At 38.4% G+C, this 27,367-nt stretch overlaps 1 protein-coding gene across 6 annotated transcripts in view; it reads left to right on the top strand.

Annotated features, from left to right (window-relative positions):
• Positions 1-4,453: 4,453 nt before the first annotated feature.
• Positions 4,454-27,367, top strand: part of LOC132193005 (protein pangolin, isoforms A/H/I/S) — a 47,526-nt gene continuing 24,612 nt past the window's right edge. For all 6 annotated transcript variants that reach the window (XM_059613285.1, XM_059613282.1, XM_059613283.1 and 3 more), the window contains exons 1-3: positions 4,454-4,660; positions 12,706-12,781; positions 12,924-13,024. In XM_059613285.1, coding sequence (XP_059469268.1) covers positions 4,496-4,660; positions 12,706-12,781; positions 12,924-13,024 — 342 coding nt within the window. In that variant the 5' untranslated portion in view covers positions 4,454-4,495. The remainder of the gene's footprint in view (positions 4,661-12,705; positions 12,782-12,923; positions 13,025-27,367) is intronic.

Raw genomic sequence — 27,367 nt, 5'->3', positions numbered from 1 at the left:
CACAAAATGCTTCTGTGTGTGTTTGAAAAAAAAAATGCTCGCGCGGGGTGAATAAAAATTTGGCGTGCATAGAGTATTTTCCTTCTTATTCCTCCTTGATTATTATTTTTTTTTTTTTTGCAAAATATATGAAAATAATTTTTAATAAATTTATAACTAGAATAAATGAGATGTAAAACATCATAAATTACATATAAAAATTAAATCCACTGAATCCAATCTAATTATGCAATTTTTTAATCCACAATGCAATAATTAAAACACCATCACTTGTCATAATGAAATTTTCAATTAAAATTTGTAGATCCGAACCGATAATTATTAGTATAATTATCAAAATTCTCCGAAGAATAGATGTTTCAGTTTTTTTCTTTCTAAAAGCCGTATTCCTAAGAGAAATTTTCTAAATTCGTTCGTCTATAGTTTATCAGCCCAAGTGACAGCATGATTTCAAATGCAGAATGGTGATCATATCAAATAAACTTATGTACTATCATGCAATCATGTATTTAATCTTCATGTTACTAACAATATTGGGAAGTACTAGCGGTGCAATTAATATTTTTTTATACTAACGAGGAAAACTTTTCTCTTCGTAATGTTTGGAAAATATTTTGCCTAAAATTTATAGAAGGAATTAAGCACATGTACTCTTAAATCGACACTAAAGCTATGACATAACTAAATTAAAATTGGAAGATTGGAAGCCGAACACTGAAAACATAAGTCTCTTTGTTAAAACCTATTGTGCATAAAAATTTAGTTTTTGAGATAAATTTTTAGATTGTGAAGTAGTGTTTCTCAGTCAATTCGATTATTTTTAATTTCAATCTTCAAGATAATTATTGAAAAAAAAGTGAGATTTCTCATAATTCTCATGAAATACAATGATGCAATATCAAAATGTTTTCACTTTACCTTGGCTGAGTTGTGTCTTTGGTGCTGAAGTTGCTGAACGTTGAACAAACGTCTGCAAAATGTTGGACTTCATCGCGGAAAATGCTGATCCTCAATGAGAAAGACTGGAAAATATCCTTGTAATTTGTATGCACCCTTTCTTCTCTGTTAATGTTTTTTTGTTTTGTTCACCTTCACCCCATCAATCACGACAATCACCAGTTTTGCACCAGCTGATTACAACAAGTGCGGGAAAGATGTGAAATTCTTGGATTCGCCACACAGATGGCGTTCTGTTGTGTATATTTTACTCTCGAAAGAAGGAAAAAGCGGGAAACAGGGCTAAGTGGAGCGTGCGCTTGTCCTCTATCCCGGAGACTGAGGTTCGATTCCCACTCCAGGTGGAACCTGAGTGATTTCTCACACTGGGACTTCGAGTGAAGGGACTGAAGGGTTGTTCTTTGCTGAAGTCGGAGCCGCAGGATTTCATGTTGAGATATATAGGATGCACTTTGCTTTTAATTGATGCGTTTAATTAATACAAAATCCTTATAAAATCAATTACAAAACAAAATATTAGGTAATAATATAACATTTTTTTTATCATAAAATATAAGACTATATTTTGAAAATTCAATAAACTCTCCTTTTTAAATTGCCTGTTAAAAAGTACTTTGTTGGAAATTGGAAAATAAGAAAATATTTATCAATTTTAAAATGCTATTTCGGAAAACTTGATACAGCGATGATTTTGGAATCTTTTTATATTAAAAAAAATCATCAAATGTTGACAATTTTGGGCCATATAATTTTTTTCAACCCTATTATTTTTACACGCAAGTCGGTGCAAAACAAGCTCGGCTCTCGGCTCTTTTATATTTGCTCCACTTGAAAGCTACTATATGCGTCGCTTTAATTATTTCCACCGCAGAAGTACATGCGCGAACTCGACCGACATTATTATTATTAGGTCTGGTGTTTTGTACGTTTGCGAGGAGAGCTGTGTGCGTATGACAGCATTACGCGCATGAATAGAAAATCGCGGGTTGCAGTGCAGACGTCCCGCAGAGGCGCGTTCTGTTCCGCAGCAGCCTTTTCAATTTTTTCTTTCTTTATTTCTCTGCAGCACCTCGATAAAAAAAAAAATACAATAATTCCGTGCAGTGCGCACGGTGTGCTTAGTAATAATAAAAATATCCGCCAAGTGGATTTATGCGCACTTCGTTTTTCCGATGCCACAGCAGCAGCTGGAATTATTGGATTTTCACGCGGCAGCTCTTTTTAAATAATAATATACACCACTTGACCTTCTATATAATAATAATAAAAAAAAACATGCTGAATCAAGTTTTAAATTTTCGATATGTAAATTAATAAAATTTTCCTGATCACTTAAATTTTATAAATTATAATAAAAGCAGGAGAGGCATGCATAAATAAATTATCTTGTTAATAACAAAAATGTTTACATATTGAAACTGAGTGAGTTTGGTGCTATGCACTATGCAGGTGCTATGTTTACATTTTTAACACTGAATACTATTGGCAAATTTGCAGTTATTACTGATCCTCTTGGAAGTAAAATGCGATAAAATGAAAATGTTAATAAGTAATATTAAAAAAATATTTATAAAAAAAGCTGTACAAATTCTGACTAGCATATTTTCATCCTCCTGAGTATATAATATTTTATCTTCAAATTGATTAAACTTAAATTTATTATTTATGAGATTGTATAATGTAATATTCTAAGAGAATTTAATTTTAATAATTTTCAATTATATCAATAATTAAATAATTGAAGCAAATTTAAAAAAACCAATCGTAGTCTAATTTTCGTTTATAATTTATTTAAAATTAGAGGTTGGAGAGAGACAAATAATGCTGCATGTGGAGCTAGGCACATTAGTATTCTGAATACGAGGTGGATGCTCAACACACAAATCAAGAGAGAAATGTATTTATAAATACGTTTGGGTCGGACGTTTTCGTGTGTCTGCTGTGTAAAAAAGCAACTGTCCAAAAAGGATGTTTACACGAGAATCGTCGGTGGGTCTATTTTCACCCCTGGATGGTGCTCTGCATGCGCGCTCGGCCCTGTGTGTCTGACGGATCGTAAATACAAATTTACTTCTATATGCTGCGCGCTGAGCACACGCACCGTTTTTATGACTGATGCATACAATATTATACTTTCGGGGAGGAAAGTGAAGTAGGAAAAAAGTTCCGAGTTTATTTCCAACACCGACTGCGGCACACGTGTGTGTCTGTTTGTAATTTTTGGTCTTTAACGAAACGACTGATTTTCAATATAAAATAGATTAAACTTGTCGGAAGTTGATGAGGAAAGATATTTATAAAAAGCTTGAAAAAAATTAATAGTATGGCTTACTAAAAATACACAAACTTTTGCAAAAATTATAAGAATAAAGGAAACTTTTTTGGAGATAATTTGAAGCTGTTAGATTTTTCTAATTATTTATTATAAAAAAAAACAGCTTTGCTAAAAAATGCATAGGTATAAAAATCCATCTATTTTCTCATAATTTTGATCTAGAATTTTAAATCATTTTTCATAGAAAAGTATAAATTTTCAGTGAAAATAAATTTAGTCAGAAAAAGTATTTAAAATAGTTTTTATTTATACATTTTGTAACCATTTTTATTTATTTAAATAATAATAATGTAAATTCAAAATAGCTATGAAAAATTTGACGTGCACTTTGGCAAATTTTGATTCAAAAATGGAAGTTTGAAGTAGCATTTTTTTCTCTAAAAAAGTTTCCGAAACCAACTGGAGCTAAAAGTTTTTATTATATATAGCTGAAAATAGACGAAAGTCCGCTGCAATAAATCAGCAGGTCTTTTCCTAATAATTTTTATTTGTATAGCGTATATGCCTGCTCTGCACCTGATGAAAGAGGATCATCTTTTCAAGTTGGATGATAATAACAAACCCCGTATAGCTGCTCTCTCGTCGCTTTCATTCACTCGCACGTCCCCTGACCCAAAAGAAGACGACAATGGAAAAAAACGGAGCGAGGAACAAGTTGTATATAAATGCGGATGGGGTGCATGCATGTGTGTGCGTATGTATTGTCAAACTTAATACACACACATATATACGCAAGCCGAAAAAAGAGAATGACACAAAAGGCATTCGAGGGAGGCGACCAATAAAAGGCGGAAGGAACTGGGCAGCCACCCTCGAGGGTGGAAAGAAAAGTACCCAGCGGCCGGCAAGTTCGGGATTGGCGTAGGGGGCGCATGAGCGCCTTCTCGGGGGTGGATCTCGCGAGGGTGCCGAGGGCCGCGGATGGACGCGAATTTAATTTCGGCGATTCGGCCCCGTCGGCCCTGCTTTGCGTCCCAAAAAGGAAGCACAAAGAAAGCGGCGCGGCGAGTTGAAAGAATTTTATTTTTAAATCAGGCGACTATTTCGGGTTTGGGCGTAGTTGGTGGTGCGGGCGGCGGCGGCGCTGGCGGCGTTCACCGGCTCGGGTGAATCTCGTGTGCCGGGGTGGGGAGGGCGCGCGGCGAGGTTGGCCGCGATTGGCCGGCGCCGGGGCAGTCAGTGTCGAGCGGCGAACATGTGAAGATGCCGCACGTGAGTGCAGCCAGCTCCGCTGGCGACGATCTGGGCTCGACGGACGAAGTCAAAGTGTTTAAGGACGAGGGCGGCGCCGACGACGACGAGAAGCGTTCGCCCGACAACAACCTGAACGAAGAGAAGAATAGTCTGATCGACCTTACTGAGTCCCAGGTGAGAGTTCCTTCCCAGCCCGAAAACCCACCTCAAACGAGGGTCACATGTATAGACATGCCTCGTTGAAAGGATCGCAAAATTCTTTCCGTAGCTGGCCCCGGGGTTAATCTCGGTGTTAGTTAGGCGCCGAAAATGAGCACTGGCGAACCACGTGTTGATTCTGTTTGGTCACGTGCGCCAGTCGGCCCGAATCGAATCAGAATGCATAACACACATGGGAGAGGAACAGGTTTTCGAATTGGTGTAATTGGCAAGTCCATGTTGAGAGCGACTTTCCCGGAAATTTGGCTCGTTTGTTATATTCAAGCTTCATTCTTGGCACAACTCGCGGCAGGTCAGAAATTCGCGGAATCCGGTGACATTTGGCGGCAAAATATTTAAATTAATATTTAAAACTGAAATATAAATTTAACTCAAATAAGGAGGATTAAAATTTATTATATTACGTTAAATAAAAATTAAGATATTATTAATTATTATTTAAAAAAAAGAAAAATACTTTTTTTATTTGTATTTTAATCTCTTTTTACTATTTTCTAATATTTTTTTAATTTTAATCTATTTATATCGGTTACATTACGTTAAATAAAAATTCAGATATTATTAATTATTATTATTAAAAAAAAGAAAAATAATTATTATATAGATTTGAATTTTATTGTATTATTTTATAATTTATTTTAATGATCTGAATTAATTGTTAATATTTAAGAGTAAAACAAGATTATGGTAATTTGTGCTATTTATTTTCAAAGTTCCTTTCATTGTTTTCATAAATATATAAATTTGATATCAGTCGGCCTCAAAATAGTCCATTAGATAACCCAAGTTGGAATGGCGAAGATTTGGTGATAAATCGCCCTCTCGACTGCTTGTCAATCTCGCTCACACTATAATCTGCCGAGGCGATAACAAGCTGCCCTGACAGGACTGTTAAACTTCTTCTTTAGACAGCTCGGAATTAATTGGAATTCCTTGCCTTGCTTCCGTGGTGGAGCAATTCATTAAGACGAATTCCTGACCCCGTCAACCCCAATTGGCAGGGCGCCGAACCAAATTCCACCGGGGCCGAATTTCGAATTTCGTTTACCAAAAAAAAAAAAAGATTCAGCTTCTCGTCGGTTAGAAGTCTGTGCGTTTATCAGATTGGAAGGAAGGAGGGCCGAGCGAGAGCAGCCATGTTTTTTAATACTCTCCTTGTCTGTTTTTATGTGTGCAGCTCACACACACACTCGACTATTTTTCTTGTCCGTGCGCGCCTGACCCTGAATATTTTATGAAAACAAACCCGCCCGGGTACAAAAAGAAGCAGCGCGGGTGAATCGACACATTTCGCCGGTTTTGTCCGCGGCTAATTGGGTTCGGCTTCGAGAGAGCGCGAGCGGGGGAGGATTTGGGATTTTCGTCTGTTTCCTGGAAGCGACTAGCGGTCCCTCGTTTATTGGGGGCTATTTGGAAAAGAAGAAGCAGGCGACACAAAAAAAAGGAGAAGTGGAGCTTTATTGACAAAAGAAAAAACCCAGGATATAGAAAGTTGGGTGTAAAATCCTTTTGAAAATTTTTGATAAGTGATTCTTTGAATAAAATATGTGCTAAAAATTTATTGTTTAAAATTTAGTCAAATATTTCTAGGTGTTGTATCAAAGGTGCTTCAACGATTCTAATAAAATTGTTTTATGTTTGAAATTAAAATTGTATGAAAATGCTATTTATTATTTTAAATTTGTTCTAATACATTTTGTTAACTTTTTAAATGCGTTAAAAGAGTGATTGTTTTCTCTAGAATTAACTTTTATGTTTATTTTAATTACAGAAAAATCAATTTCCTTACTTTCTTTAAATTAACTTTTGATTGAGGAGTAAATTTTTGCACTCAGCCCATCTTTGGGACTCATGAGGTATTTTTTGAGTTCCTTGGGAGGGGTGCTAAATCAAATGAGAGTTCTACCCCTCAAATGTAAGCTCTAGTCCACCACGAGCTGGAGCAATTTGTTTGAGTTTGCTATCTCAACATTCGTTGTAAAAAATTAATTTTCAGTGAAGAAATCTTAAAAGCAAATGTCAAGTCCCAATTTAATTTTCTTTATATGATTTGAAAATATCTAATTTCTGGCCTGAAACTTATTTTGTATGGAAATTTTAAAATTTAAATGAAAGTCAAAAATTGCAAAATAAATAGAAAACACTTGTATAGCACCCAGAATTTTTTCATTGTACAAGATTTTAAATTATAATCGTCCGTGTTAAGTATGAAAAAAATTCAGATTTATTTTAACAACTACCCCTTTTTTTATTTATGTACAAAAAAATTAACTGTTTTAGTCTTTTTTGATTCTTAAATTTTATATTTTTAATTAGAAAGATTTTGCATTTTAATTTACAAATTCAGTTGAAAATGTGTTTTCCGCCTATATCCGTTGAAAGGGTCAAATTAGTGTCATGGAAAAGGGCGGGAGGAGCAAATTTTTTGGTGAGGTTAGTGCGTAAATCTATTTAAAGTGTCCTGATGCCGTGTGCGGCTAATTTCGTGCGACTTTTCCCAGCACCACTGCTCCGAGCCTGCGTCTCTTTGATGTCGTTTCGCGGCCTTTGACAAAAAATCGCTTTATTTTCATGCTTTGCTGCGTCCCGCGAGCGCGAGTTTACCATTTTCCAGCAACCAAAAGACGCAAACCAAACTTTGCGCGGGAAAATAGCATATACAAATTTCCTTTGGTCTCTTTTATCTTCATAACAATTTTTTGCAATATATTCTATGGATTCAAGAGGTTAGAGCGGAGAATTTTATTGCCGATTGCCTAGATACAAAAATTAGAATAAATACAAATTTTGGCATGTAAAGTGTGATTATGAGATTGTTTTATAAATCTGTGCAAATTTTTTCTGGTAATCTATTGCTGTATATAATTTTTTCTTAAACTCATTTTTTTAGAGTGTTTTTTTTTTATTCCCATGCAAATCAATAAATGGAATTGCACGTGCAGACTTCTTGTGCCTACAAGAACACGCGGAATGAATTTCCCATCGAGTCGTGGGCGTCGACATTGTAAATTTCGGAATTCGCTTCGCGCGCCCCTCGTTGTGTTTTCTTCGCTTTTTTTCTTCTTCACTCGCGCTGGCTGGCGTGCTTGATTTACACCACGAGAGTGACTGTTGATTTTTCCTTGAATTCGCCTGCCTCCAAAATGAGTGCCATAAATAAAACCAACAAGAAGAGAGAGAGAGAAGACATGACATGGGATTATAAAAATCATTTTTCGTTCCCTACCTGCGGCTGCCAGGCCAGGGCTGCGGCCACAAAAAATAAAAATAATGTACAAAGAACGAGAAGGAGGAGGAAGGGAAAGAGCGAGAAGGAAGGTCCATCCTCTGCTTGTTCAGCCAGGTCTCTACGGACCTACCTTTCCGCAGCAATTTGTTGTTTTTCACAAATTTACTCAAGTGGTTGTTCAACAACAGGGGAAGTGGAAAGATATTTTCACGCTCAAATTGGACGCTTTCGAAAGAGGGGTAGTACGCGAAACGTCTTATAAAAATTGTACCTGCTTTTCAAATACAATTATATTTTCAAAACAAAAATTTAATTTTAAATAATCTTTTTTTAATACATTTGTATTAATACTTGTTTTTCAATAAATTAATTATTGCAAAAATTTGATTAATAGTTGGCCAATAATTTGAAAGTTTTTTGTTAAAAATCTCTGTTCTTGTGACGTGACCTTTCTGTTAATTTTCTGATAAATTCTTTTATTCCCAATTTGAAGGTTGAAAATCAAAAGCAATTGAAAAAGTTCAAAGTTCCATCCGACTCGCAAATTATGTTATAAAATCATAAAATAATGTTTTTTTTTCAGTTAATAACGATTCGTTGAGATTTTTTTAAGTTTAAAGTCTCCATAAATGATTTTTCTAAATTAAGCCGTGGAAATATTAACATAATTTTACCTCCCACACAATTATAATAAATTTATTTATTAATAATTTTCTTGATAAATATTTCTTAATTCTGATAATTAGGAATTGATGCTTAAATTTTCTAGAACCAATTCTTGAAATTAAATTTTATCCACCCACGCATTGCAGCACTGCCCTTAATTCCGGGGAGCTGTGCGGCTGCATGCTTTTCACGGAGGCCTTTCTTGTTCACTCTCAGGTCAGGCCACTATGGTTTTCACAATAATTTTCCTCCCGATAAAAGCGCCAGTGGGAAAGTTTGTTTTTTGGTTGCTGGGCAAGAAAGAAAGAGAGAAGAAAAGCTCTCTTGATATAGGTTCCCATGTTTTTGGCACTGCCTGAGCTGCTGGGGGATTTTTCCTTTGTTGTCGTACTGGGCATTGTTGGCCGCAGCGTGAATAAAAGCAGGCAGGAATGCTCGGCTTTTCATGTGCAAAGGCTCGCTCGAATTTTTATTTGGATAAAAGCAGGTGGAGAAAATTTTATTGCCTGACAAGAACTCTACTTTTTTTTATTCGCAAAAAAATATTTCTCACAAATTTCGCGCTAAAAGGGGACCCGTGTTGGACGCTTGTTAAAATTAAAACTGCTATATTAATTTCTTTATCAGTCGCTACTCAGATAACCATAAATGAAATGACAACATGCCAATGACACACACACACTCACTCTGCGTGTGACGTCGCTTTTTTTAATGCTCGCTCCAGCGGCAGCACGGACTGGCAGACCGACCAGCTCTCGCTATCTGAAAGACAGACGTGTTGTGTGTGTTTTTCGTCCAATGGAAATGCTTTTTCGCTCCACACTCTTCGTCGCCTTGTTTTTACGCCACTCCGCGTCAAAATTTGCTCAAGTGCCGTCTGCGGCTCACTTTGCATTTATTTACTTTTTGCAGAGTTAAAATGAACGCTGCCTTGTGAATAATGTGAGAGAAAAGATGGATGATATAAATTTAGAAAATTTATTGTGTACAAAAGTGTTCTTATTCATTTTATCTAATTTTCCCATTTGATGCATCAAATCGGAGTTTTTGTTCACTGAAATCACAAATATTCTACAGACAAGATATGTGCTACAAGTGGCAATTTGAGTCCAAAATTAATATTTGATAAAAATCAGCTGCAAGCAAGCTAATTTGCAGAGTTTTGAAAACGTGTAATAATCTTTTCATCCCAAACCAGTAAATTGTTTAAAACTCGACAAAATCAGTAGAAGAAGAGAGTGTCCACATATTTTGAATCTGCAGTTCTATATTTTTGGGCTTAAGAATAAGCATGGCTCATAATCTTAAAGATCAATATAATTGAGATATTTTCAAATCACCAAAACAAACAACAAACATTTGAAGCAATCATTTTTTTTATATAATTGATTTGATGTTTTCTGATCGAAGTATTCAACTTTCTTAACGGCGATTTTTTTATAAAGAAATGATACACAAAATTAGATTGGATTTTCATCCAAATTCTGCCGCATATGTCATTATTTTCAAATTTTTTGTTTCTCTTTTGAGAAGGGAAGTAAAAAACTATAATAAATAAGGAGACTTATACATTCCTGCATTGTTTCTTTGGTTTTATTCTTGTTTTAAGTGGTTGAATAATAGTATTTTTAATGTTTTTAAATAATTATTATTTTCCAAGAAGTAATTTTGAAGGAAATTAGTTGAATCAAGAGTTTATTAAAAGGGTGACAATTTTTATTACATCTTTCAAAATATTTACAAATACTAATTTCCTTGCTGTATACTTCAGTAAAAATTATTTATTATGAAACAAACTGCACTAATAGGAGATAATTATTGTCGTCGCTAACGAGAGTGTAAAGGTGCGAAAAGGCATTTTACACGAGGAGGTGTAATTCAATCACGAAATAAAAGCGGCATTGAACACGCTTTTTCTCACATTACTCAATTCACCATAAAGTCATAAAAGCTAAGCAGACGTCAATCGCAACACAAGTGGAAAGAGTAACGAACGGAAAATTGTAAAAATCGGATCGAAGACGAAAATCTTATCTCTCGTTTTTATTCTTTTACAACGAGAGGTGCGCCGAGTGCAAAAAAAAAAATTAAGGCAGCTCTATAACTAACAAAGCAAAGAGGGCGACTGCGAAACAGGTATTCGCGCGCCGGCAGCGCTTTTTTAACATGCAGAGCAATAAATTATTGTTTTAACAAAACAGAGTGTGTTTTTGCGCCGTGCGTGTCAAATAGGATTTCGATCAAACTCCAGGTGTTGGGTGCCCGAAATTAAATAATTGCGGCCCGGACAATTATCAAATTATTTAGGGCTTAATGAGACCTCGCCAGATTTATTTTATTCAGGCCGTTTCAACGACAAAAGTAAATAGAGAAAACTAGATTGAAAGCTCGACGACACGCGATCCTCTCAATTTTCGAGCTTTTTGTTGGTGGCTGCGGAGAAACCTGCCCATTTTTTCACTCCTTTTGTCGAGCGGCTTAATTACCGCAGACAGACGCGATTATAAACAAATATCTTGAAAAGTCGAAGATCGTTTCGTGCCTAAAACGCTAGGCCTCTTTCCTTGGCGATTTGTTTAAATAAAATACTGTCTATATAAGATTTTTTGATGAAAAGAGGATTTTATTTATATAAATTTTATAATTTTTTGTTGTTATTTTCCACTTTAATTTAAATTAATTTTTAACAGACTTGCAAAATACCGGTTTTGCACTATCCTAAGTAAACTCTGGCATTGATTTTCATTCAACTGCGTGCTTATCATTGCAGATTGAACTCTCCGGTGGGTCCGCCCTTAAGCTCACGTCTCGCTCGTAAACAATTTATTTCTTTTGCCGCCGTCAATCATTGATTTTTTTTATATTTTTAATAACGATTCCCCTCTGCAGACTTATAATCAAAGCAATAAAAAAAATCCTTCCAAATAATCTTGTGCTTCTTCTTTTTTTTTGTGCGTGCAATAAAACCGGCAGCAATCAATTAATTGGCAAACTTCTCCTCTGTGGGGTCGCTTGATATTTTATTTTTTTATTATTTACATAACGGGCCTGCACCGTTTCAATTACACTTTTCCTCCAATAAACTGGTGAAAAGCACTTGGCAGGTGCTGGCGGCGGCGCGAAAATCGGTTTTCTTCTTATATTAAGCTGGTCGTCGCCCGCGGCCACAGTCACAAAAAGCAGTTGTTAAATTCCTGAAACAATCCCCCTTGTTTGCTCGGGAAAGAGTGTTAAGGCGTAATGGCAGGCAACAGCTCACTACTACCTGCTCTCGCGCCAGAGAAAAAAAAACCAGAGAATCTATGCGCACCTCTATCAAAATCGACAGCATGTCCGGAATGGGGGAGCGGTTATAAAAAACATAAATTCCTCCCTAAACAGTTTTTTTTTTATCAGCTGCTTTCACAACAAAAGGGTGTTAAATTTAAAGGCGAGCATTTTTCTTTTGTTTTAAAGTCTTACGGAAAAGCTTTTTTTTCTTTTTAATATCGTTGTTAAAATAAGTCACAGTCAAACCAATTTCATTCGGAATTCAATTAGGCGCTCAAATCGTTGTTCAAACAATCAGCCCGAGGGTCGCGTCTTCCCCGAAACGTGCGCTAATTACAGGGCCCATCCATCCATGCACCAGGTAGCAAAAGCAAACACACTTTTGGGAAACAAAAAATCTCTCCCGGCACACCAATCAGTGCAGACTTGTAAAGAATAAAGAAAATCTACAAGTTTCCTCACCTATTATAAAAGAGGTTTAAAAATGTTTAAAAGAAATACATTTAAGGAAAATTTGATTATTTTTGCATCACATGGCGCATTTGATATGTTTGAAACTTATTCGAGGCTAAAAATTGATTAACTTGAAGAAGGTAATTTTTTTTTTTAATATTTAGAACAGTTCAATGTAACACAAAATTTGTAAATTGGAACAACTTGAAGGCGCCTTTTTTTCTCAGATGGCAAAACGTTTATTTCGGCAACAATAGACAGGCTATTCCCATCGTCAAGAATTATTGAGCACAAGTTGAAATACATATTTTTTTAAATCAAAATTAAACGCTATTGTATTTTAGTACATTTTTATTAATCAAATTTTGTTCTATTTTTGCAGGAGAAGAGCCAAAGCAGCAGTTTTTCTCCGAAGAGCAATGCGGCGGCGAGGAGCAGCGAGCACAGCCCCGTCTTCGGTGAGTCAAAATGAATATTTTCCTTCGTCTTTCCTGTTTTTTTATATTTATTCAAACTCGACGGACGACTCTCGCTCGCGTGAGCCGCCTGCTGATTGTAAATTCGACCGCTAACGAGCCTCCTCGGGCGTTCATTTCACAGGCAAGGTGGACGCCATGGCCCAGTCGGCCCTCAACATGGGCTACCTGGTGTCCCCCTACCACTACCCCAACGGCTCCACAGGCCCCATTCCAGTCTCCATGGTGAGTACCACAATCTTTCAGTTGGAATAGAGAAGAAGTTAGAGCTGCTGCTCGGCTGGCAGCAGCAGGTACAAAAAAAGCCTCCCCCACTGATGGATGATGCCCACACCAAACAAATATTTGGCAATCCAGCACACACACACAGGAGCACACACACATACACACACAGATCAGAGTGAGAGAGAGACAGGAAATGGTGGATGAGGAGGCACAAAGATATAACCAGCCAACAGGCCTCTCCTCTTTCTTTTTTTCTCTCTTTCTCCCGCGTTATTTCACGCCAGGCGAATTTTATTATATATTATTTTTACTATCGCTGCTCATCTGTCTCTACTTAAATTCTGGAGATTAGAGGAAAATTCAAGAGATTTTTTTCTTTCCTCGCCGTATTGTCCGCGCACATGTGTCCCTCTTTGTAATAGAGGACAACATGTTGTAGAAGAAAAATCTCTCCCCGCGCTCCGGGGGATTTCTCGGAAAAAAAAATATGAAAACGTGGCTTGGCTTGTAATGTTTTTCAACAGCACCCTATAACGAAAGAATTTTAAAACCCTGCAATATGGCAAACCAACAAGGATCCAATTGAGAATATTGAATATTACCAAAAATAAATAAAACACAATTTTATCAAAGGATAACAATATTTGGAATGAAAGTAACTTCAGTGAAAAAAAATTAAATTTACGAACTGCCTCTTTATGGACCCCGAAGCTGTCAGATCAAACCCCAAAATCAATCACCAGAACGATTTTTTTTTGTTTGGAATGTTTGACACTTTCACGGTGCATTTTTACAACTCACTTCAATCGCCATTATATAATTTATTGCATCTCTCTCGATGGATATTCCCTTCAGTCATAAATTTTTACAACCTTTTGAAAAAAGGTTCCCGACTTTTCCTCTCTCCTCTCGTCTACCTATAGAGAGAGACAAATGAGCCTGGACAGTAAAATTCACACCCGGACCGTCGCTTCTTCTTCTTCTTCTCCCCTTCAGGAATATATAATTTATAAAAAAACCAAAGGTCTGGGAAGAAGACGAAGAAGAAATTTATATTTGTTTCGGAAAAGGGATAGCATCTAATTAAGGCGGGCATTATTTTTAAACACTCGGGCGAGCAGGTTTTATTTTTTCTTCCATACGTGTTTGGATAAATAGGCGTAAAAAGTGAAATGTGTGGTCATCAATCACGGCCAAATTAATTCGTGCCTCTCCTCGCGGCTCCTCTCCCTCTTGGGCGGATGATTAGCGCGGTAATTAGCGTGTGCGCGGCGATTCGGCCACAAATTCTTCTCGAAAGTGATCATTCAGGGGGCGTGCTTTGTTTGCTCAGCCAGGCATTCAGTCTCTCTCTAGCTCGCAGGTCAGGACCAACAGGTCCCTTTTCTCGCGCGCACCCACGCTTTTGGCGCCAAATCGCCGGCCGGACAAATGATCCGTCTGCATTCCATAGAGCTTGCTCAAGTTTTGAAAATGGAACCCTGCAAGAGTAGCTCGCAATAAAAAATATAAAAATAATGACCTGACGTACACACAACAGGGCTATCAGGTGTTCAACGTTATTTAAAATAGGTTTGAGATGAATTTCATCAAATTTGTATTCATTAAACAGCTTATGTGGTCTCCAAATTTTATTAAAAAGAAAAATAAAAATTATGAATGAAACTAAATTTTAACTCCAACTCCCTCGGTAATGAATTAAATCAAATTTAAAGGTCGAATTAAACTTGCTTTGGTAAAAGGAATAGTTTTTATAGGTTGGAATACTTCAAAAATTAATTCAATGATTAAAGAAAAATTAATATTTTGCAGATAGCTTGAAATTCGGTATTTTTAAGAGAAAAGTCTATGATCTGAGAACAATTTTGAATGCATAATTTTCATGTGAGAAATCCTAGTTCTCTCAAAACATTATTAGTTTAATAAAAAAAATTTAATACTGCGCGATTAATTAAAGTAACCGGAAACTTAAAACAATAAGTGAATCGCCAAGCACGTCAAGGAAATGCCGGTTTTAAATTCAAATCAAATATGATGAAAACATCACAACATTGGGATATTGAAAAGAATGTTTATATTTCTATCACAGAGTAAATCTGTTCTTATTTTGCGCTAAATCAAACAAAAATTTAATAATATATGAAGTAAATATACAGAAGTGTAAATTATTACAAAAATTTGTTTAAGTGTATTTTTTCTGTTTCTATTCTTGGCTCATGAGTGTGTGTTTAAGCTTCAGCGTTTGCGAATCCTTGAACTGAAAAAAATTTGTTTTAAAATTTAACTTCAGTGGTTTCTGTTGCAGTGAAACCCTTTCTATTTACAAGTTTCCACTGCTTTTTATGTGTTTTGCGTTTTTCCCTCTCCTAATCGCATTTGGCATGCGGAGCACAGACAGATTTTGCGATAATTTCCAAACACGGCGGTGGTCTCTCTCGCTCAAGATGGAAGGAGAGTGCGAAGTATGTGAGCGTCGGTCGGTCGAATCTCAAATTTGGCAGTTCGGCCGTGACGTCACCGTTAATGATGTTGCCCGGCAATCAATAAGGGTCTACATATTCCCATCGGTCGCCTCCTCCTTGTTATACGACGCCGTAAATAAGCCGAGAAAGAAAAACCTACCTGCTTAGCATAATCAAGCGAATAAAAAAAAATATAAAAATCCCCAACTGGCAATCAATTAAACCAGGGGCTAATGATAATAATTTGGCTGGAATGTTCCCAGTTGGGAGAGAGAGAAAATTTATTGTTTGCTCTTGGAAGAGAGAGAATGGGGGACTTCAACCTGAGAGAGAAAAAAAAATGATAATTTCTAATCTGGGTGTGAAATGTCAGCACTTAACAGCCCATCTGATTACTACAAGTGTAAGGATTCTCTCTGAAGCCGCGTCACTAATTGTCAGATCAAAACAGAATTTGTGTATGTGTGTGAGGAGGGCGCACGAAATCGGCAGAAAACTAATTATTCACGGCGGCAGGAAGCGGACAAAGAAAGGCCAGGAGAATTCTGTGGCTCGTAAAGGGTGGTTGCTGCTGGTTGTTGGTTCAAAGACCCACCGAGGCACTACAAAAGAACGAGTCTCTCTCTCTCTCTTCTCGGTTGCTGCCGCTGGAGAAGAATATTTTTCGTCGGTCGCGGCCGCAGCAGCAGCAGACGCCGCTGCTTCCCTCGTTAATCTCGGCGTAGGCGTCGACAAGCTGGCAACCATGGGCCGCCGCCGGAGATTTTCTTCTTCGTGGTCCCCCCACCTGCACGGCATACCATTGAGAAAGACAAAAAATAGCAGCAGCAGCAGCGCGGCAGCAGAGGCAGCGCGCGGCGTGGCCTTGTTAGGATCAATATTTGAATAATAGGTGACAGGCAGTGCCTTTTGCACCCCTTCGACACATACTCGATCCGCACCATACGATTAATTAATTACGAACAAATAGTTTCGGCCCGAATTCCTTGCGCACTGCATACACAATCCCGACCTGTGGGAAAAATAAAAGAGTGTGAGAGTGTTTTCCGCGTGACGAGAAGAGAGGTTCCTGCTTTTCTCAGGCGTGATCAAATGGAAATGCGTTTTATCCACCACGTTCCTCCGAAGTTGTAAAACAAGATAAAAATCTTACCTCAATCTGCGTGGAAGAAAAATATATTTATGAAGGGAGCGAAAATTTTAAAGCAAAATTGTAAAATTAGACCATAAGTGAACCACAAAAATATTTTAAACTATAAAAAGAAGATAATTAACTTCTTAAATTTCAATTTCCTCTCAATTTTAATATGAAAGGATAAAAATTACAAAAAATTTCGTGTCTTCTGAAAAAATTAGGGTTTTTCTACTTAAAGAAATCAGAAAATTTCATTCTACTTTTTTTGGCAAGCGCAGTAATTTTCTAGTAATTAAAACACATGCGCAGAAGGTTTCCAATACGATGAATGGCTGCTAAAGATTTTTTTATATTGAACTGCGCATGTGTGAAATGCACAAAACTCTATTGCACAGCCCCAAAATGAATAAATTATCACACTAAAATATTCAGTCGAGAAATTTTCATTTTAATTGAGGGTGCAAAAATGCGAATCCAACCAAGGTCTCAAGTTTATGTTTCCTTTACGGCTCCATTCAAACCTCAAATTAATTAATTCAAATAAAACGAGGTATTTGCGCCGCTCATGCCTAATTAAAATACTCATAGTTTTATTGCACAAATAATAACTCTGTTTATGCTTTACGACTTTTTTTACATCCGAGAATGTGCAAAATAAATATCCCGAGAAAAAATATTAAAAACCTCTCCGTTTTTGGCAGTGGGGTGTATAATTGAAAAAAAAAACCAATCCGCCGAAATAATTACAACCGCGAAAATAGTAATAAAAAAAGGAGAAGGCTTGTTATTATAAATTGCAGTTGGAAACAAACCTCTTTATCCTAATAAGCACGCTGACCGGGCGAGACTGCCGAGAGCAAGAATTCGCACGCAAGCGATCTCGTGTTTGAGAGACAACGAGTCAGGCGAGTTGTTAGTATTCATAAAACTTCTTCTTCTTCTTCTTGAAAAGCAGTTAAGCCCAATTTTGCCATTTTCGCGCATCACGTTCGCTGCCGCAGCGGGTAGAAAAAGAGGGAAAAGGCCCAAAACACACACACCGAGATCAGCCGAGAGTCAAAACTTCCAGGTTGGCACCTCGCGCGAAAACTTGCTTCTTCCTTGTGTGAGCAGCACTGCCGTCGCGAAACTTTCGGCGTATATTTGCATAAATTGGCTGGCAAGCTCCGTCGCCTCACAACTTTTGCTGCTGCGCCAAACGTGCGACCCTTTACGCGCAGAACACTCCATAAACATTCACTTTGACTTGTTTAACGGCCAAAAAACGCGGAATTCCTTTCTTAAATTCTGCTCCAAGGGGAAATCAGCAACACTCTGGTGCTCAAAGATTTTAATTTATCTTAGGATTGGAAAAAAATCGCGTAAAATGCCTTATTGTTAGAGTAAAATAGATTTTAAATTTTGGTTCATTAAATTAAATTTTTTTTTTAATTTTCTCTGGATTGAATTGATGAGGCTTTATTTAATTCTTGAGACAACAATGATTAGATTATGTGCACCCTGAACAATTAAAATTCTAAATTTCCAAAGATCAATTATTGCTCAGTTTGTGTCACTGAAAATAAGAAAGTTTCGTGTTTGTGATGTTTTAAAACCACTGAAATGGACATAAGATTTGGCAAAAATATTACAAAAATAATTTTCTAACAAGAATTATGTAAAAAAATTTATTGCAAGAAATAGAGTTAAATTTAAAAAAACTTTCTTCAAAATAAGTAAAATGTGCAAAAAAGACAATAAATAAAAACTTCAGCACTTTTTGCTTGTGTGGAAAAAATAAAAATTCATGCTCCGTTTCGTTAACAAAATGTTTCAACAACTTTCAAAGTTAAGATGATCGATTTGGATTCGCATATTTCCGCATTACTTTTGACGTCAAAGGGCTTTGCTAAAATTCTGCGGGGAACAAAACGGTGGCTTTTCGCCTCCGCACGTCGCCCCAGCAAGCAGGCCTATCGATTTCCCGGCGAGCGAGGACTTGAATGCAAGGTTTTTCCAGCTTGGCAAAAAATGACACTATCGATCGGCGGTGGCGCTCGACCGCTTTGCTCCTTCGCTTTTTTTCGCGCATTGTGCGCACCCAAAAGTAATTAAGACTAAAAAAAAAGTTCAGATAGGGGTGCAGGAAGAAGTGCAGGCAGACCGCATACACAATCCCCTCTCATTTGAAAATGATTGCTGCTCGGCCGCGTCACAACAAGCTAAGCGTATCATAACAACTCGACAATATAATAACACATAATAATTTTTTCCACCTCCCCTCCCCGCACTGGTGGTGAAAAGAGCAAAGGATTGAAATTTGTATCTGGCGAGGGGAGCCGCCGCTGCTCCGTCCGACCAATTGAATACAAATATGAAATCATAACCGCAGAGGGGTGACGCCGGCAAATCCACCTGAGGCTCATTATGTGCTCTCACATGCTCTATTTTGGCCGGTGGGCACGCGATGCCACCGACTTTTAATTGTTGACACCTCGCCCGGACAAGCGGGGGGCGTGTTGCACACCTCTTATTATTAATGTTTCATATTATTTGTTTTGCAAAGTGCTTTTTATATAATATGATTCTCTTTACATTTGCGAGGAGGCAGGAAACGGGTATGTTGGTATAAAAGTGCGTGATTCACACGCCAGGGGCTTCTTCACGCCCGCCGCCGGCGTGATTTCTCACGCGAATCGCGCCTGTATCGATCTGCACGCGCTTAACAACACCACACGTGCCCCCGGCGAGTGATAATTTCAAAATAAGTAAAAAACTAATGAAAAGGTTTAAAATTAGTTTCAGAAAGATTCACTGTAAAAATTATAACAAAATTTGTGTTGAATAAGGAAAACAAAAACGAAATTAAATAAAAATAATTTTAAAACAGTAATAACTAAATTAGCTATTGGAAGAAAACATTTGTAGGAATCAGGAAGTAAATAGCTCAATTCCATTGTGCCAATTGCTTTTTTTTTATAAAAGTTAAATTTTTAAAAATAAGTAGTTTGTTGTATTCATTTTGTATTTCATTTGAATTCATATTTTATTTTCATCTCCCTAAAATTTCCGAATTCTAATTTCTTTCTTAGAATAACCGAATTAAAAAATAATAGCATTAAAATTTAAATTCAATTTTGACAACTGATGACTTCGTCCTTATCTTTTACATTTGTATTTTTCAATAATAATAAATAATATTTCATTTTTAAGCGTCTGCAAGTATTGAAGAGCACTAAGATTAATTAGGCCCAAAAAGAGGGATGCAGATTTTCGAATCGGAGAGAAGAACTGCTTATTAATTATTTCGAGCAAACAATCCGATTTCCTTTGAAGTCGGGACGCACGCAGCAGTTCCCCCAAGCCATTTCTCGGTCGAACTTGGTCTGGCTACTGCAGCTTTGATTATTAAACGTGCTCGGCGAGAAGGGGCGCATGTATAATGTTCCACTTTGTATTTGCTCAGCGATAATTGTAAACTGCACGGAGCGAAGCTCGAGTTGAGTCGCCGCGAAAACGAAACTGCACGGTCTGGAAAGGAGTAAACAGCCTCCGTTGCATTTTGTTTATTTCATTCCGAGAAGGTGTATCACAGACGGAGGACAACTGCAATTTCAAACTCCGCAAGGGTACTTTATACTTTTTTCTGTAGAGAGAAGCCTCTTGTTTCGCGCGCTGTAATCGAATTTCGCTAGTCAATTTGAGAAAATCACAGCCAGGGTGACGAAAAACTTCTTCCTTTTTTTAGAACGCGGGGAGCCAAATTCGATTACAGACCCCTTGTGCAGAGAAAAAAAGCCAAAGGAGGAAAGAAGACGAAGTCCTCGCACTCCACTTGACGCATCCGCGAACGAAATTACGCGAAAGGCAACTAACCCTCCTTTGACTGCCGAAAAAAAGTTTGTTTCCATGAACGAGCAGGATCAAATGAAAGGAAATCGAACAAAATTGTCCCTCGGATTTTAAGTAAATTTAATTAAATCCCCCTAACTAACAAAATTATTTGGGGAAAGGAAATTAAATTATCAAAAGTTGCCAGCAAAAATAATAATAATACAAAATAGAAAAAAAAGAACTTTGTTAAATTTCAAAAACAAAATTAATTTTTTGCTTTTTATGAATAGAATTAAAAAATCTCAAATTCGAGAGTACTAAATAATAAAATTGATCATAATCTTGAAGTTATTAGTTTACACTATTTCAAAATTAAGTTTGAAGCTATGCATCTGTTCTGGATATGCATTTGAGTAAAAATAGCCAACTGACCGAGCGGCTGTAGCAGCACTCGAGAGAAAGAAACACGTTGGGGTCGGTGGCAATGGCACGAGCAAGTTATTCTGTGTGCGGCTGGAGTGAGTGCGTGAGCCGTTTGTGTGAGTCGCGAAGTCTGCGACCTTTTGGCCGGCGACCAAGAAAGTTGATGGCAAAATCGATGGCTGCGTGACCGGGGGTCGTTTCGGGCCGTAATGAGGGTGTGAAGTGGCGCCGCGTGGTCATCGCGCGGCGCGACACGCGATCCACTCGTTTTATCGCGCGGCAGATAACGAGCGAGCAGGCCTGTTGATGCTGATAAGCCGCGTGTTAATCACAAGCGAGACACGAATTTCCAAATTGTACTCGTACGCACCACCTACTTATAAATAATAAAATCAAACGGCGATTCTGCAGAGTGCAAGGAATGAAGTATTAAACAGAAAGTTCCCCCTTTTGCTTGTGCACGCGGTCCGTGGAATGCGTCGGCGTTTTTCGGATGCTTTGTTTTGCAGCGGAAAGAAGAATGCGCGCCAGAAATTTATCTCGGCGCCGAGCAGAAAAAGGGGTAAACAATGCACGCGAATTTGGCGTGCCGTAATAAATAGCAGCAGATTTTAACGGCTAAATTTATAGTTTGGTAAATTTCCTTCAAATTTTTATTTTATTTTAAATTGAATAAATCTTGAAATTAGACTGGATTGAATAAATACAAAATATTTATATATTTAAATTATATGTTGATATTCGTCAAAACCGCATATCAGGCAAATCTTTTCAATTAATATCTTAAAAAGATAAAAAAAAACAATAATAATAAATTTGGTGAACAAAACATCCATGATCCATGTTCATTGAGGGATTTAATAACGACAATAAAGGCAAACATGTTCATTGATAGGTTGTCATTTTTTGATTTGACCAGTTTTGCCGACCGTTAAGCCGAAATTGGATTTTTCCATCATGTTCCAGGATGGCTTCCACTTTCAAATCTCCAAAAGCTATTAATTTATTTAGTCTTCATTTTTTTTTTTATTTAATCAAGACGAGTTTTGAAACTCAAATATTGAAGTAACTTTCTTATGTTTATATGTTAAGTTCGTCTTAAAAGTTTGACTCCTTAAATACTAAAACCCTACACTCAAGGGAAATTTATTTATCAATTTATATTCATGAGTGAGATAAGCCAATTAGATTTATTCCTTTCTGGTGAAGCGACCTGTCAACCCCAATTTTCCGTTTGAAGCCGGAGACAAACAGCCGAACTGACCGAGCCAGAAACAAAGGCCGAAGGAAAATCGATTAGGCGCGGATCGGTGCGGGGACTTGGTTCGGGCCCGCAACACGCCCCGACACCTGACTTGTGAATATCTCCGGCAAACAAGCCTGTAATTACGGCCATTCATCGCTGCTCACTTTTCGGACGAGGTGATGAGGCGCTGGGCGAGCTGGCTGGCTGCACATATCTTTGGTGAGTTCGAGAGAGGAGGCGAGCAAAAGCAGGCAGGTAAAAAAGGCCTTGAGTCGCCCGCCGCGGAGGGAGGGGGGGCCTTTGTTTGTTTGTTTGCTGCCTCGGTCTCTCGGACCGCGAGGAACGAAAAAGCAGCGAACGAATTCCGGATTCAGGGGGTTGTTGGAGAACCGAGAGGAGGCGGCGGGGCCCCCTGAAACCTAACGAGACTCTCGTTATCGCCTCTTGCAATTGGATTTCGGTTCGTCTCTCTCTCTCTCTCTTGCATGCTGGGTTGGCGAGCAAGAGAGAGAGAGAAAGAGCGAACCGGTCCTCGACGGTGGGCCGGCGGAGGGGAGGGCAGCAGCACGATCTTGTTGTAGCGCCCGAGGCGCGTACTTAACTCCTCGTTGATTTGGGAATTATTTTTTATTGAACTATGATTCTCTAGTCCCAAGGTCACGCGGCGTCTGTTGTTGCCTGGTCGCGTCTCTTTCTCTCTCCATCGCTCGCTCCATTCCCCGGCCGGCCGGCTAACCACCCGGCGCGATTTTCGCTCTCTTAAATGCCACCAAGCGGCCGAAACCGAAAGCATAACTCGCGGCTCCAACCGTTCGGCAGCCGAATACTAAATAAAAATAAACAATAAATTAAAATTCCTCTGAATTCAAATAAAAATTATGATAAAAATTTCTTACTAGACAGGTTGGGTCTCCCATCTTCCCGATGGTCGGCCTTCTATTGTGGCTCCAACCGTTCGGCAGCCGAATGCTAAATGAAAACAAAAAAATAAATTAATTAAAATTCCTCTAATTGGAATAAAATTTATAATTCAAATTTCTTACTAGACAGGTTGGGCCTGCCATCTACCTGTGGGCCAGTCTACTGTTGTAACGAGCCGATAATTTATTGAGCAACAGCTGCGGCATCAGCAACAATTGGCCGGCAAACAAACTCCCCCATGCAATCAGCTAATCGAGCGATTCATTTGTTGTCCTTTGGTCATCCGAATCTCTGCAGTCCCCTCTCTTCTTAGCCAGATAAGACCACAGGGGGAAACTAGCAACAAATATATTTATATTAAAGAAATGAAAGAAAATCTGGCGGCTAATTGCGACGACCTGCCTTAAGGTCGTTCCACTTCCGGTCGTCGCCGCCGCCGCCACCGCTACCTGCATCCGCCAATTAATTATGGAAAACAAGCGAGCTTATCAATCACAGCTCGGAAATTAAATCACGGGCGGCCTCTCTTTCCAGCCGTTAATTTATTTATTGTTGCTGGCGGAAAATTACAGGCCTAATTATCGTGTTATTCATATGAGAGGCAGATTCGTTTCACACGTGCTTGCGTACAAAGGGAAAAAAGCCCAGCGCGTGTTTTTCGCGTTATCCGCGTGACGCCTATTTAACTTGCGGAGACCAATACTTGTTAGCCTGATTACATAATTTTTTTCCAATATTAATTTTTATTCTATTTATAATAATTTTTAATTCCTATCATTATTAATTTATGACATTTTTATTTTAAAATAAAATATAATTTATTTTTATCATAAAATTAAAATATTTCTTGGCCCTGTTGATTGCAATCAGATCAGAACAAACCTGGAACAAACCCATAATTCGCCTCAACTCGTCTGATCATTATTTCTTTCTCTTCGTCTGTTGCTCGTTGTCTGCAATTGTGTTGCAAAATGTTATGCTTGTTGGCGAGAATAAATTTGCACGGCGGAGGCGTCCAGCAGCCTGGCCGCCGCCACATGACACACGCAGATAATCAGGGCGCGCTTCATGCCGCACCACGTGCCCGTCGGCGCCGCCAATGCAACTCTCCGACTTTGCGTGTTGATGCTGATTAACTTGATGAGTGTTTATTGCCGGTTAAAAGGACATCTGCCTATAAGCCGTAGACACAGCCAGCGAGCGACCTACGAGCACGATAATTGGCGGAGGCGGCCGCTCCTCAGTTAGATCTTTGGTTTCCTTCTCTCTTTTCAACGAATGCTGGAATAGAATTTGAAAGATTTAGTGGAAATGAGGGATATGGAGATTATTTTATTAAACTTGCAGGCTTATGCTTTTTAAATTACATTTCAATACAAATGTTTTAAATAATATCATTAAAGCCAAAATTTTATAATTAAAAAAAATTTAATGGAAACATTGAGTTTACGATTAATTTAATGTTTAATATGCCCTACTTTTTAATGTGCAAAGAAATTGGTGATTGAAAACAATAAATTTTTTTGTTTATTCTTTTGCAAATTAAAATCCCACAGCAATTTTTTAGACGCAAGTTCTATTAGATTTTATTTTATTGGAATTTTTGTTCTGGTTTCTGGTTAGTGAAATGCAAGTTGATTTTGGTGCTTGCAAATTCTATGTAAGAGAAATGATAATATTTTTTATTTCTAATAAAAAAGTGTGATTCTTTTTCCACTCTGGTTTTGGCAGCAAATAAGATTTTGCTGATGAAAACGCTCCTATCTCGCAACACCGCCAACTCATTCAAATCCCAAACACACCAAAGTCGTCGCGCGTTATTTTATATATATTATTGTCATTCAAGTCGCGGTGGCTTTTGTATGTTTTTATTTTCATCATTCGGCGTGTATATTTCTGCTCTTTTAATAAATTTCTCACGCACGCCATCCGCGTCGGATGAGAAATTAATTCCTCGCGGCTCGAGGGAAGACGCAGAGGATCCCACAGGAAGCGGCTGCGGGGGTGCCGCCGGAACCCACCCCCGCGGTCCACCCCCTTTTTCGGGAGTGTTGCATTTATAATCACTGGTCTCGGCGCCATTTTGGGGTGAAAATTGAATTTCCCCAGCTAATCCCGGCGGCGGGTTTGTGCCAGCGCGCGAAAGAACAAACACCCCTGCCGGTCCTGCGAGAGAGAGCGAGCGGCGGAGCAGCTTCCGGGAAAGGAGATATTGGAATGAATTTGTCGTACAGCGGGCGAGACAAAAGAGTTGTTGGCGTAGGGAGATGAGAGCGCGCTCGGCAGCTCTCCTCGTTTAATATTTCATGAGTGCTGATGTTTTTTCAGCAGCTGAATAGAAAACGAGAGAGAGAGACGGTGGAGCCGCCGCCGTCGAGCTGCTTTGTCTTAATGATGCATGAAAAATTATCAAGTAATTTTATTTCTGCGCTGGCTCACTGGAGTTAGGCGTGGCCTGGCGCCGATCGATAGCACCAATGGAGCGCCGCAAATGCTCTCACACTCGTACACAGTCGCACTCTGCACGTGCAGAAAAAATATATAGAGAGAGAGAGAGAGAGAGACGGCCCCGAATGTAGAAATTTATTCTCCAGCCGAGCACTTACGCATACATGCATTCATACATAATAGATGGTGGTTCACCCGGAGCCACCTAGGGTTGCCAGCCACACCCGTGAGAGGGATGCTGCTGCATCATAAAAAAGAAGTGACTGAGAATCTCTTCCTAGAAGCGATAAAAATAAAAAACATGCCAAAATTAGCATTTAATTCGATTTTTTACAACTCTATATTCATATTTTGGATGAAGGTTAATCAAAAATCAGATTTTATTGTTCCTTTTTTTTTAAAAATAATTTTCATGATTAATAACACGAATAGTTGATTTGACAACTTCTTCGACAATACTGGACATATTGGGTTTTCTATGTATCAAACTTAGCTTACATGACAGGGGGCAAATATCTATTAGAGGTCACAATAAGGATTTTCTTAGAGTTGGTAATATGAATTTAATATTCTTCTGATCACATGAAAAAAATTGAATTTTCTTAAAAAGTTGTCAATAATAAATTCATTTATTTATTTATTGTTTCCTGTGCCAGTTTACATTACTAAGTTCAAACACAGAGAAAATACATCAATCTGAATGAATTGAGAAATAAAGTTGTTAGTTGTTACAGCAATTAAATTTGTATGTACTAGAAATTAAATTCAAATATTTGTTTTTAATGATTCTTTCGAAATGAAAAAATTTTAAAATTTGTTTCTTTTAAAATTTTCCCTAGTAAAAATATCATTTTTTGCTAAATTACAAACAATCCTATACATTTTGCAACACAAATAACATGAAAACCTTTCGCTGCCCTTTTGAAACGGACAGAGTGCATAAATATGTAAGAATAAAAGCGCGTTGGCAACCCTATTGGAGGCGTTTTCAGGAGAGCGCGGAGGGTGTATGTATTGCTGGTGCTGCGGTTGACATTTTCTGCGTCCCTGCAGCGGCGCCATTTTTGCGCCAGCCAAAGCCGGTTGGCTTGATAAGGCACGGAATTTTTATTAGAGCTCACGGTGGAATGCTTTGAAAGGAGATGACCAGCAAGGCTATAGGGTTTCACCCCTCTATTCAAATGCGGCGCAAACGCCAAGTAATTTTCATTCCTGCAGCATCTCGGAATTCGCAGCCCGGCCGGTCTGCCGGCCGTTGGTCCCAGGCCTCTCTCTTCTCTCTCGCTCTCTCCGCCTGCTGCAAAATCAAATAATGCAGCAGCACGGGGCGAATAAAAAGCGGCGCGGCGCGGCCATTACGTCGGATCGTTACTCCGGCCGGACGGACGACGGCCATGAGGCTCATCTTCTCCGAGTGGGTGCACTTCGAACGTCGCCTCTGCCAGCGCTGAAATATTAAAGTACCTTTCTTCCATTCTTCTGCTTCTCCCCGTGCAGCCACTCGAAAGACTGCGACGACGGCAGGGGGTGGATTGCACTTTTCTAGCAGTGACTCATTTCACATTTATTTGTATGGAGAGAAAAAGTTGAGGAAATCAGAGGAAGTGCCTCAAGCCGGGACGTGGAATGCTTGTTTGCTTGCTTGCTTTTGGGCTAGGCGCGGAGAATCGATTTGAAATGTGAAGGAATAATTCAACCGGAAATTTGGGCATGCCTTTCAACAACTGACCACTGCCTTCCCTAATTGAAATGATGCCTGGAAGGAGAATCGTGTTGACAAAAGGAGGATGTTAAATTCTGGGACTGGGGAACAGAAATCAGTTGGGAAAAGGTCTTTTGAGTGCCATAAATGTGTGAAATTGGATTCTGCTATGCCTACAAATAATTTATTCCCT

This window comes from Neocloeon triangulifer, unplaced genomic scaffold (genome assembly GCF_031216515.1).
Source record: "Neocloeon triangulifer isolate White Clay Creek 2 clone unplaced genomic scaffold, ASM3121651v1 ptg000003l, whole genome shotgun sequence".
In the NCBI taxonomy this organism is placed as follows: domain Eukaryota; kingdom Metazoa; phylum Arthropoda; class Insecta; order Ephemeroptera; family Baetidae; genus Neocloeon; species Neocloeon triangulifer.
Note: the sequence above shows the minus strand (reverse complement) of the source record. Positions and strands in the feature narration are given on the sequence as shown.